The sequence below is a fragment of the Oryzias melastigma genome, linkage group LG21 (assembly GCF_002922805.2).
Source record: "Oryzias melastigma strain HK-1 linkage group LG21, ASM292280v2, whole genome shotgun sequence".
Classification (NCBI taxonomy): domain Eukaryota; kingdom Metazoa; phylum Chordata; class Actinopteri; order Beloniformes; family Adrianichthyidae; genus Oryzias; species Oryzias melastigma.
This window is the reverse complement of record NC_050532.1, coordinates 22,141,962-22,155,359: the sequence shown is the minus strand read 5'-3', so window position 1 is coordinate 22,155,359 and position 13,398 is coordinate 22,141,962. Positions and strand designations below refer to the sequence as shown.

At 38.1% G+C, this 13,398-nt stretch overlaps 1 protein-coding gene across 2 annotated transcripts; it reads left to right on the top strand.

Annotated features, from left to right (window-relative positions):
* The first annotated feature begins 1,063 nt into the window (after positions 1-1,063).
* Positions 1,064-13,230, top strand: nr1i2 (nuclear receptor subfamily 1, group I, member 2). Of its 2 annotated transcripts, XM_024286521.2 has the most exons (9): positions 1,064-1,196; positions 1,839-2,031; positions 4,997-5,127; positions 6,753-6,922; positions 6,992-7,278; positions 7,350-7,495; positions 11,485-11,601; positions 11,777-11,882; positions 11,951-13,230. In XM_024286521.2, the coding sequence occupies exons 2-9, from the start codon at positions 1,844-1,846 to the stop codon at positions 12,105-12,107; spliced, it is 1,302 nt and encodes a 433-aa protein (XP_024142289.1). In that variant the 5' UTR covers positions 1,064-1,196; positions 1,839-1,843; the 3' UTR covers positions 12,108-13,230. The 2 variants fall into 2 exon arrangements, with proteins under 2 accessions (XP_024142289.1, XP_036065493.1); XM_036209600.1 differs by lacking the exon at positions 11,951-13,230 and having other exon boundaries at positions 11,695-11,829.
* Positions 13,231-13,398: the final 168 nt, after the last annotated feature.

Genomic DNA, 13,398 nt, shown 5'->3' with positions numbered 1-13,398 from the left:
TTTTATTGTCCATAACAAAAAAACTAGAGCCTGTTCCTGATTTTTTTTTTTTTTTTTTTGGTGCCTAAAATCAGCACACAGATATGTTTTAATATTATTTCACTCTCATGCTAAGAAGAAACTAATTTTTTCCACCACAAAATTAAAGCTAATGCCTCCTTAAAACCAGTGCTGGAGTAATTAATTAGAAAGTAATGTAATATTGTAGTTTCGTCAGTAACAGAGTAACATTGGGAATTACAGTTAAATTTTTGGTAATTAGATCACAATTTCTAGACTAAAAAAACATTATTATTCACATTTTGATGCAGTGAAACCAACAGTGAATAATAAAACTAATTTGTTTAAACACTTGGCTCTGACAGTTTTTTTTTTTATTAACCCTTTAACACACAATCTTTAACATACCGTAACTTTTCAATGGATAATGCGATCAATGGAACTAAACATAAACAATTGAAGAATTATGGTAAATCAAAGCACTTAAAGACTAGACTATAGGCGACTATACAATGCACATTGTCTCGTGTTCATGTGTTGAAATTAATGACCTTTGCTAAAAAAAAACTTGATTTTGGTTGTGTATGGCTTTTATGCGTTTATTTAGTGGATTTCCTAAAGATATCTTGTTTGTACTCTCTTTTTTACCTTGAGAATTTGTATAAAAGTGGAAAAAAATAAAGTAACGATTAATGGACAACTTTTGGAATTAAGGAATTAGTAACTTAATTACTTTTTCCACTTAGTTACTAACGTAAAGTAATCAATTACACTTAAAAAGTAACATGATGCTATTTTGTAACAGTCAATTTCAAACATGACCACTAGAGGGCAGTAAAACGTCAAACCAAATCGAACAACAGTCTAATGTTGAGATAGGAAACAAATACGTTTTCTTTGTTAACGAAAAAAAACATCATAACTATATGAATAAACAATAAATAAAATTGTGTAAGAACAAAAATATGTTTAAATAGAGAATGTAATCGAAGTGGGCGGGGCTAAGTTCCGCCTTCAGCCAGAAATACTTGTAGCAACCAGCCCCTTTCTAAAGAGTCAACAAGTCCAACCAGAAAACGACGCGGCTTCTTCTTTACCTGGTTCGTTCCGAGTCCAGACTCTGGTGGGATCAGCGAGGAGGGACTTCCGGACCGAACCTGCCGTCAACACCTGGAGTCAACACCTGGAGTCGACAGGTGAGTCCATTAACCCTGATTAGCAACTGCCGGGTTATCTAACCTGGAGTTTCTATCAGATAGAAAAAACTCTCCGTGCATGACACGTGTGGAAACAGAGGAACTCACTGAAACTAATAACTAATAACTTTCTCATCTCCTGCTATAATTAAATATTAATATAGATTTGAGCTGAAATCACCTTTTATTGACACCTGTGAAGGGATATTTGACATTTTTGAGTAAATTGGTGTACTTTAAATAAGAAAATCCAAAATTCAAAAAGGTCTATCTCGTTTGTAATATAAAGAGTGACTATTTTAGTCTTTAGAGAACATAATTACTGTGCACTGCTGTGCTGCTCTTTTCCTCTGAATCACTTCAATCCAGATTCCTGCTGATCTTAGATGGAGGGAGAAAAAAGGAGATTTATTAGTCTTGAGTCTTTATTCATAAAGAATAGTGCCTCATTACCTTTTTTTCTCAATATATTGCATGGAGTGAGAAATGATGTAAAATTGCTGCTCATTTTCTTTCATTTTTATTTCATTTTTTAACTAAAATGTTCATAAAAATGCAGCCGTGTTCAGATTTGAATGAAATTTGTAGGATGAATAGTTGTTGAAACATGGATGTAATGACGTTCTTCTGTTGATGTCGAAGCGAGGATGACCAGGAAAGATGCATCTATGCAAACCGACTTTGAGGAGCTGAACGTGCACAATGAGGACGACATGGATGAAGACGGGAAGGTCACCGAGGACGAGGAGCCCAAAGCGTGCGGCGTGTGTGGAGATCTGGCCAAGGGTTACCACTTCAACGCTCTGACCTGTGAAGGCTGCAAAGGCTTCTTCAGGTAAGAGTTATAAATATATATTCTCTAAACCAGTTTATGCAGAAACAAACACAACCTTCTCCAACATTTAAACATATTAAGGTGGAGAAGTTCTCTGCTTTAAAAAAAAAAAAGACATGATATGGGTTTGTTTGATTGCTGAACCGCATTTGAGATTTAAAAACAAAAGAAATCCTGCGTGTGTAACAAAAGAGCAGCTTTGTGAACTTTGAACAGGCAGCTGAAAGGACACCCTTTGGCGTTTCCTGTGGTGATGCTCCACCAGGCTTTTGCAGCAGCCTGTAAACTGGAATGAGACTGGTTTGGGTTGTTGGCTGTTTAAAATCCCAATCTGATCATCTTTTGACACATTTTAAAAGCATTCCCAGTGGTCTTTTTAATTATGATTATATCATTTTTAGTCACAATAAAAATAAACGTGTTATTTCTAGGCCATAGTTTCTGCAGGGACTAAAGTCTTTTTCTTTACTTGCTGAAAGCCGTTTTGTGTTAGCCATATTTTACAGTTACAATAGGGGTTCTGACACACAAGGAGTATATTTGTATAAATCCCTTTAATAACAATAATTTTTTAAAAACATCTTTGGATCCTTAAAATGTAAACATTTTTGTGACATTAAGGCACAATTAACAAAACAAACAGTCATATAAGTCAAAGTTTATTCAACTCACTCACAAACAGTACAAGGCCTGTATGAATCACTCCTCGACCACAGTACCCATAATGCAATGCATCCATTGGTGCAGCTTTGTAGTTTACCAAAACTGCCGTAAAAGGTGTGCAGATTATGATTCGGATTGTCTATTTTTGAAAAAAAAAAAAAAAAATGTCAGGGATAAATTAGCTTTGATGTCGTTTTGATTATTTAGGTTTATACATGTATGACGTTTTCTTATTTTTAATCCCTTCTGACATTATACTACCTACTGCTGCTTTTGCTGCAGCAGGATGATCTAATGTGGGACAGGGTCTCTTTTTTAGAAAAAAATGCATTTTATGCTCTATTCACAAGAAAAAAAATAATAGTTAATTTATGTTTATCCTAATAGTAAAAATAACATAAATTCAAGTCAGTGTCATAACTTCCTGAAGGGTGAAGTCAGACCCCCACTGGGTTGTGGTCAGTTTGACATCGATCCAAATGGTTCTTTAAGGGTTAAAGGTTGCAGTCTCCTGGTTCAAAGTCACCTCTTGTTTTAAAGTGAGTCATCAGAGTGTCAGTTGTGGGAATTAGGGGCTGCTCCAGGTGAACAGGTTCACCAGTCTTGATTAAAAACAGGTTGTGCAAAGTCACAAGTTCTGGTTAATGGCTCCAGGAACGAGATCATGGATACAAGCAGATTCAATTATCCTTTGACTCTGAGTGTGGTTAGATAAGGATTAGGGGTTGACCCTGAAAGGAAGGGGAATTGGCCTTCAGCTGGATTTCAGGTGTTTTAAACGTGCTCTAGGACAGGGGTCGGCAACCTTTAACAGTAAAAGAGCCATTTGGGCTCGTTTTCTGCCTACCAAAATCTAGTAGGAGCCGTATCTTTACCTTTACCTTTAGAAGAGGCCAAATTAGTGAAAAATCTAGCTTGTTACTTAATTACTAGCTGAACTCCAAATTAGCATAAAATTCCTTAGTAAATTAAATCAGCCAAAAATGTTAGCATGTTGCTAAAAGAAAAGCTAAACTCTAAATTAGCCTTAAAACCCAATTAGATAACAAATTAGCCAAAATTTTTTGGCATATATTGCTAAAATATTAGCTAGACTCCAAATTAGCATACAAAATTCCTCACTAAACTAAATTAGTAAAAAATGTTAGCATGTTGCTAAAATAGAAGCTAAAATCTAAATTATCCCAAAAAACTTCAGTAGATTCAAATTAGCTGAAAACATCAGCATTTTGCTAAAATATTAGCAAAACGCCAAATTAGCATAAAATTATTCAGAAAACAAATTAGTCAAAAACGTTAGCTTCTTGCTAAAATAAAGGCTAAACTCTAAATTAGCCTAAAACCCCCAGTAGGCAACAAACTAGCAAAAACATTAGCATGTTGCTAAAATAGAACTATTTTATTTTTCTTCACCCAGAGAGCCACTATGGCTCTGGAGCCGCAGGTTGCAGACCTCTGGTCAAGGAAGATTCCTCCGACCAGATCACGGAGAAACAGCTGATCTGGACTGGAGAACCTGGAGATCAGATGATCCATGCTTAGTGTGTTGACCTGGATCAACCATAAAACGTGAATGGATTTCTTAAAAAAAAAGAAAAAGTTTGTATGTTTACATATTTAGAAATTCTTTTACACTGCAAAAACTGAATCTTAAGAGAAATAAGTCTTATTTTCTGTCCTATTAGGCACATTTTTCAATATAAAATAGCCATCTATGTGACTAGAATTTTTCAAAAATATAAGAATTCTAAAAAATTGAAAGATTGTCCCTTAAAAATAAGAATATCACACAAGAACTTTAAAGTTGGCCAAACAGCCGTGTGTTGTGTTTTTTTTTTTTAGAATATCATAATGATGACGAATGATGTTTTGTTGTAGACTAAAGCAAGAATGGGGGATTTTCCACTTTGTGCAGCTGTTTTCTCTTTTATTGTTTGAGATCTTTGTCGCAAATCCTCGAGATTTTCTGCTGACATGCCCTATTAGTCCCTACTGAACGTGTTTGCTGTCAAACTATAAGATTCAAATGATTCAAAATGGATCTGATTCAACGGTTTACCTGAACAAAAATTATATTATAGTTTTTTAAAGGAAAAAACATATAACTTTTTTGGTTAATATTCTTCTGACCAATTCAAGTTATGAATCTTTTTGGAAATTTGCTTATTTTGACCCTCAAAAGTGTAAGATTAGTATTTATTTTTATCAGACTGACTCAAATATTCTTAAGTTTTGTTTTTTCTAGCCTATCATTTCTAGCATGTCACGGAGTGATTTTTCTTTTATCTTTTAATAAACCCAGACGTGCTATAAAGAGGTCGTCTGAGCTCCAGTGTCCGTTCCTGAACAACTGCATCATCACGAAAAGCAACCGCCGGTCCTGTCAAGCCTGCCGCTTCCAGAAATGCCAGGCCATTGGCATGCGCAAGGAAAGTAAGTCATGATCTGATCTAGAAGGTGCTAATTAGAGGTTGTTTCACAATAAAAGCCATAAAACGTCACTGAAGTTTGTGGAAAAAAAAAGGTAAACCAATTGTGAGGCACGAAGGTGGTGGTGTAATGATTTGCAATTTTTGGGGGTTTTCTAGAAAAAGGGTTAAGACTATTCCTATTTATCCAAAAGAGTAAATGCTCATAGGAAGGCTTTTGCCGAATCCGAATTCTTCTCCCTTCCCCAAGAATTAGCCCTCCAAACGGAGAGTTATGGAAAACGTTATTAACCCTCGATGATCACATCAATAGATATCTATGTTGGCGCGTAGCTGCTAATATACACAGCCTTAAGCTTTATTAATTTATTAGTTTATTTCACAGGGACAGTGCACATCAGTAGCATCGCTGCAATGCGCCAGAATTAGCCCAAAAGCCATTTTCACCTGTAGTCCCTGGACGGGTGTTAAAAATTGTCAACCTAAAAAAAAAAAGACTGTTAAAATACATATAAGAATAATAAAATGCACACAGTAAGAAACATTAAAACATTTATAAAAGACACAAAGGTGGCCCAGAATGGACAGGGTGTGGCTGGCAATTCAAACAATTCAATGTAGATGTGTTTGTTGTGATATAAACCAGTTTTTAAGTCCTTTTTAAACAGAGTGGAAGTCTCTACAGTTTCCCCTCAGTAAACAATTTCGGACACCACTAAAGCTCAACACGGCCCTACAAATGGAAGGAGGAACCGTAGGGGAAGGATTCACGCGGTGGCATTTGTGAGCGTAGCGTTACCTGCTACCTGTAAAATGTTATTTAACATATTTTGGTAGAAATTCAAAAATCGAAAAACAACAATTATTACAACAATTTCATTTCACCGCAGACACAAACAGTAAAGTACGTTGTGTGAAATTATAACGTTTTATTGAAAAAAGCGTTGGTGTTTATACAAGGGGGCGGGGCTACAGCTCTGCGTGAGTGGAGCCTTTCCTTATGACGCCACTGGGGGAAAAAAGCTCATTGTTCGGGGAGATTGTCACTTGAACACGATTTTTTTTTTTCTGAAATCTCAAAGATATAAACAGATGACAGATCAAGTGCCGATTGTTGTTGTCACACCACCGCGTGCCACCATCTTTTCCTCCTCATGGCGAATGTGGCATGTGACCCCTGATCTAGTAATTTGGATGAATAGACTTTTGAAAAAATACCAGAGTGAATATTTTACTCTTTTACTGACTTTGCTTTCCCCGATAATTCAATTTTATTTGAAGTATTTTTTTGTTTGAAGCATCTTTTCTTTTTTTTTGTATCTTTTATTTTTATTAGATGCATCATTTCTTTTTATTTGAACCATGATTTATTTTTATTTGCAGCATAATTTCTTTTTATTTGCAGTATAATTTCTTTATTTTGCAATATTAATTTTTTTTTGACGCATCGTTTTTTTTTATTTGAAACATTTCTTTTTATTTCTAGCATCATTTTTTTATTTGCAGTATAATTTTTTTATTTTGCAACATGAATTTTTTTGACACATAATATCTTTTTATTAGTAGAATAATTTCTTTTTTATTGCAGCATCCTTTCTGTTTATCACATCTGTTCTGGTTTCTGTGTAGTGGTCATGTCTGAGGAGGAGGTTCTGCAGAGGAGAACCCGGATCAGGAGGAGGAAGATGCATCAGGCCTCTGCACAGATTTCCCCCCAGCAGGAGCAGCTCATTCAGGAGCTGGTCCGCGGCCACCGCAACACCTTCGACTCGGGCTTCTCCCGCTTCACTGGCTTCAGGGTTCGTGAGTGTCTGCCGCGGAGCGCTCATCGCCGGTTCTAGAGCTCGTCTGACTGTTTGTTCTTTCAGCCCATGGACAGAGACCTCCTGGAGGAGCACGAGCACGAGTCTCACCTCGTGACCAGCTGCCCGTTTTTTGGTCAACCTGCGGCTGAGGAATCCCAAAGCGAGCCTGCAGCACCGACCCACTCGTTGTCCTGCTCCTCCTCCGGCCTCTGTGAATCCTCAGAAACTCTAGAAGATCGCAAAAGGAAAGAACGAGGCTTCATCTTCACGTTTCTCCCACACCTGGTGGACCTCTCGACGTACATGATCCAGGACGTCATCCGTTTCTCCAAAAGCCTTCAGGATTTCCGGTAAATATGCCGTCAGCGGGAAAAACCGATTCGTCTGGAACAAAACTTCACATCGAGCTCGTCTCCCGCAGGACGGTCATCATCGAGGACCAGATATCGCTGCTGAAGGGGGCCGCCTTCGAAATGATGCAGATCCGCTTCAACATCGTGTTCGACACCGCCACCAACCAGTGGAAATGCGGCAACATCATTTACTGCATACACGACGCTTTTCGAGGTGAGACGACAAAAACGCTGGCAGCTGTGAAGGAAAGTCCCCGGCCTCACTGCTGCCTCACTCTCAGACCTTCTCCGTCTATCTCTGTCTGATATCTAACACACAAAGTGTGCGTTTGTGGATCTCTGAGTGCTCCAGGCACGCTAAGCAGAGAGAACGTAACCTGCTCTTAAAACAAGTGGGTCATAAAAACCAAAAAGTTAGTCGTGAGAGAGAAGTGTGTGCCATTTGTGGTGCACTGACACAACAAAAGCTCTTAAAAGGGAAAAAAAGTCTGATTTAAATGTGAAGGAACACCCACACACTGGCTTTTTAAGAGCCTGTAACTTAGAAGTTTTAAACCTTTTTCCCTCCATGAAACACTAAAAATAGAAGCTTTCTGCCAGTACTTTGATGTAAAATGTACAAAAATATTGAACATTTGTGTGCTCCCCTCTTAGGAATTTGTTAAATCTGTTATTAAAATGACAAAAAACAAACTTTTTTTCTCACTGAACAGCTACACAGACGTTAAGAAAAGCTCCCCCAGAACAGAGTTATCATTTGCAGGTTACAGGTAACGACTGGAAAAACTCGCCTGACCAGAAAAGCGGCTTTTCGGATCAGCTGGAGCTTCTCCAGACTTTCCAAAACAACACAGACGGACCCGAGGATTTTAACTCCTTTACTTTTTTTCTGATGTTTCTGTACGATGTCTGTCCGAACTTCTAAAAGAGACAAATAGCACAGAAATAAACAAGAATTCCGTCACGGTTTGCATTATCTTAAACAAATATCAGCAGGTAAGCAAATAAGCTTACAGTCCACAGCAGATCCGTTGGGCCAAAGAAAACGTTTCTGAAAAAAAAGCAGAAAAAAAAATCAAATTTAACCAAAGCAAAAATGAAAAACCTACAGGAAGCAGCATGACGTCAGAATAAAATGGTGTGATCACAAGCCATGCAGTTTGTTCTGTTCAGAACGGGGGTGGAAAACAAAATAATATATAATAGCATGGAAAGTAATAACTAAACTCAAATTATGCAGAAAGAGAAAGGTTCTCTTCCTGTGTGAATTTGACATCATTATTTTTTTGTTATTTCCTGTGCTTTTAATTTGAAATTCTTTAAATCAAAATGGGGAAACAACAAATCATAATCTGTGGAATCCTGCAGATTATTCCTGGCTTCATTAACAACATCTCTGTCTGAAAAGGAACAGGAGAAAATAATATTATTATTATTATTATTAAAAGAAGAACTCATCAAAATGCAGCTAAAGAATGTGAGGCCTTTGGGACATACCAAGTGTGAAAGGAGAAAACATCAGAGATACCGAGAACACGACGAACATGTTGGAGTAAAAATAGGCTTGATGTAATAATTCTGCTGTTTTTAAGACTCTACTTCTACATTTCTCCATGGAAAGTGGCGATTATAACCATTATGGCGTCAGATTTTGGTGTTTGATTTTAAGGGTGTTTTCAGACTGGGCACATTTGGATCGCTTGAAGTGAACCAAAGTTCATTTCCCCGATAATCAAGAACACTTTTCAGTCTAAATACACCAAGTAGATCCTGGTCCAGGACCAGGAACTGCTCTCTGACCCATCTGCTCGCTTCCAATCGGACTGAACTCCATTTAGCTCCGACTTTCTTTTCTTCACTCTCTGAAGCACAGAAGTTTACATTTAAATGTAATTAATGACTTTTTTTGTAGTAGTATGACCTTTTTCAAGTAATTAAAACGCTCTTGTTATGTATATTCCAGCGCTGGAAGCTCCGCGCTAAAGCTAACTGACTAGCAACTATTGGTGATGTCATCAAGTGAAGTGATTCTGAGGCACTATTTTTCCATAACTCTTCGTTTGGAGGGCTAAATAAAGTAGTAGAGAGAAAGGAAGAATTTTGATTGGGCCGGTATGTCATAAACACTCATCTTTGAAATGTAATACCAAATATCTCCTCACTAACACAAAGTAGTGGTAAAAAGTGTTGAACCTGCCACCCTCGTAATTCCTGACCAATGACTGAAGAGACCTTTAGTCACATGGTTTTGTTTATCGGCTCTAGTTCGAAACAGAAATCTCTGGTAGACGTCCAAATTCAGATCAAATGTAAGGTTCAGAACTCGGTCCGGACCAATGGACTCACTGTAAGAATACAGCCTAACTCAATCTGGGCCAAAATCCAAAACACACCTTAGAACACGGGCGGAAGAGGATAAACATTTATAGAACACTTTAAAACTACATTTTTAAAACTAAAACCGTAACTTTTAACATAATTATGGACTAGATATTTAGCATTACCTGTAATAATGCTAGTTTGAATGCTGTTAGCTAAATTTGGCCGCTAAAGATGCTAGTACTTATAGCTGAAGATGCTGAAATTACTGAAGCTGATAGCCAGCTAAAATATTAGCTAAAAGCCAAATCTGCCTAAAAAATCTAAAAAGAAAAAAAACTTAGGTTAACAAAAACAGCTACCTCGTAGCTTAAAAAATTTCTAAACTTCAAAATATCATAAAACAACAACAACAAAAAAGGCCTAAATTAGCCATAATGCTAGCATGTAGCTGAAATATTAGCTAAACTCCAAAACAGACTAAAAAATCTTTGTAATTGACAAAATAGTTTAAAAAAAATCACACAATGTCAACTTTTAAAACTTTAAAACTGTCACTTTTCAACATAAATATGAATAAAAAAAGCAGGAATATTATTCCAGAATAAATCAACTTAAACTTTAAATAACTTTCAATATTTTACACTCCATAAAAATGTATTTTGTCAAAAATGTACAAGTTAGAAATAAGCGCAAGATAACATCTGCCCATTAATAACAATAAAATAAAATGATCTGGAGTGCCGGGTAGAATTACCTGGAGGGCCGGATCCGGCCCCCGGGCCTTGACTTTGACACATGTGCGCGAAATCTATTTATTTTTATTTAAATTTCAAAATGTTATTTTAAGGGCTGCACGGTGGCGCAAGTGGTTAGCGCTCTCGCCTCACAGCGAGAAGGCCCCGGTTCGAATCCCGGCTGGGACCTTTCTGTGTGGAGTTTGCATGTTCTCCCCGTGCATGCGTGGGTTTTCACCGGGGACTCCGGCTTCCTCCCACCGTCCAAAAACATGCTTCATAGGTTAATTGATGACTCTAAATTGCCCCTAGGTGTGAATGTGAGAGTGAATGGGTGTGTGGTTGAGGCCCTGCGACAGACTGGCGACCTGTCCAGGGTGTACCCCGCCTTCGCCCATCAGTGGCCGGGATAGGCTCCGGCACCCCGCGACCCCGAAAGGGATGAAGCGGTCAAGAAGATGGATGGATGGATGGATGTTATTTTAAATATAACTTCTGAAGTATTTTGGTCAAATTAAACCTGAACTGATAAGAAACTTTCAGTAGTAAAATTCTTAAAAAAAAGTAAATAATCAGAAAACACTTGAAGGATCCGCTCCAATCATCTTTGGATCTATTTTCCAAGCGTTCCTAGTGGTCTTTTACTTGTGATTATGCCTTTTTTAGCCAAAATACAAAAACGTGTCATTCTATAGGACATAATGTCTGCAGAGCGGCGGTAGTTCATTAGATTATCATCTCTGAGTTGTGGGCGGGTCTGTTGACATGAGCAACCCCGTCCCCTCTTTACCCTCCTCGTCACTGAGAGCTCTCTGTTTACAAGCTTTTGCACTAGCTTACAGCCCCTCACACCTCAAGCTAACATGAGAGGATCAAAAAATGGTGACGAGGAAGACGTAGATGAATGAAGTCGTCTGGATCTCTAGCATTTTTTCTTCATGTGCTTCTGATTTGATTAAATAAATACCAAAAAAAATCAATTAATAAATGTCCTCCATCAGAGAAATGCCTCAAGAACATGTTAAAAACACCATTTGGATTTCAAATATAGTTTTAATGAATTCATATCTCATTTTCAAAGCAATTTTAACTTTTTTTTCCCTTGTAAACATTCGGCTGACCTCCTTTCCTCTGCTTTCCTCTCTAGCGGGTTTCCAGCCGTTCCTGCTGGACCCTCTTTTTAAATTTCACCACACGCTGCGCAAACTGGACCTGCAGGAGGAGGAGTACGCCCTCATCCAGGCCCTGTCTCTGTTCTCTCCAGGTAATCCTCGGTTCATCCCAGGTCTCGCCAGTCAATCGTTAACCAGCCCTGTAAATGTTTAAACCTTCGAAACTGCCGCACGTTCGTCGACAGTCAGAACGCCGCTCAATTCTAGACTTTCACCCACCGGAAGGAAGCAGGTGTGAAGAGACGCGTTTGTCCTTCCATCTTCCAGACCGCGCGGGCGTGCAGGAGCACCAGGTGATCGACAAGATCCACGAGAAGTTGGCTCTGGCTCTGAAAACCTGGATCGACTGCAAACGGACAGACCCGGGAAAACGGTGAGTGAAGACGTGGACTCCACTCCCAGCGTCAAACCTTTTAACCTTTGTGGTTCTTCCCGTTTCAGCCTGCTCTACCCGAAAATCATAGCCTGCCTAACGGAGCTGCGATCGATGACGGAGGAGTACAGCAAACAGATCCTGCAGATCCAGGACATCCAGCCCGACACCATCTCACCTCTCCTCATGGAGGTGGTCAGTAAAAACCCCTGCAATGACTTCTGACCTACGAAAACAAGCACTCTGAGCTGTTTATTTAAGAATACTCTCATCTGAATGAATGTTAAAGGGGACCTAATCTGAGGTGGGATTTGTTTCTTTTTTTATACATAATGTGCTGCTGTTCTTACAATGTGAAGTTTTTGTTGATGCTGTTACCTCCAGATGTTTGGAAAGAACATTTACTCTAGAATGGATCAAATGAACTGATGGAATTGAAGGGCATTCTGCTGCTTTTCTGGTTCAAGAAAAATGTTGCAAAGAGGAACACTGCCCCCTTGTGGCCATATGGAATAATGGAGAATTGTGAAGGAAAGAAAAAAAATCAAAAGCCACCTCTCTGAAGATCCTAAAAAATGACTATTTAAATATGGAAATGTCTTAATAGTTTGGAACTTTTCTAGTTTTTGATTATTTGTGCCATTTTCTAGCTAAAAATGTTGAATCTCACAGGATGAGAGGAGAGACAGGGTTTAAAAGATAGATGAAAAAAAAATTTTTTTTGTCATTATTGCAAACATTAGTAGTCATTCTGGATTACTGGGTTCTTGTGAAGCAGGCAAAAGGTTCCACATGGATGGATCTTTGCTGCAGGCAGAAATGACAGATATTACTTTGTAAAAACTATACGAGCCAAAAAAAAAAAAAAAAGGACAAATCTGTACAAGTTGCTTACCTTTAAAAGTTCCTTTAACACAATGCTCAGACTTTTTACTGAAAACATGAGGACATTTCAGACAGAACAAGTACATTCCAGGTAATATTTCTGATTTTTTTTTTTTGCAGTCGTACTGTAAAGCGAAACGTTTCCAAACAAATACAGGGTATTTTTGAAGGTGTTGGACCAAAGGATCTGAATCAGAGCCGTGTCTCGACATCTACATGTAGTTATTTTTTTCAGTGTTTTCATATTTTCATGTTTCAGCTGCTATCTTATTAAAGGTTGTGCGGCTGCTCTGAGGACGTTCACCACAACAACCGTCACCTCAAGGACTTTACAGTTTACTCAGCTGAGATTAGAGTCAAGTCTGCACCAGATTCAGATACAGACTTACATTTTCATCCAAATGCATCTTTTTGTATTTTGCTGACAGTATTTCGTGACATTAAAATCTGTTCTTAAACCAAACCTGTGTGGAGACATTTCTGTTATGGATTCATCCTGCAGGAGGGTTCAAATACTTATGTTTCTCAATGAAATGCAATTACATTTTTATAAATTCTCTACAGTTGATTTTTTATGGCCCGCAGCATCAGGTACTGATGGCAAGGACCATATTATTTTTGCTTAGAGTGA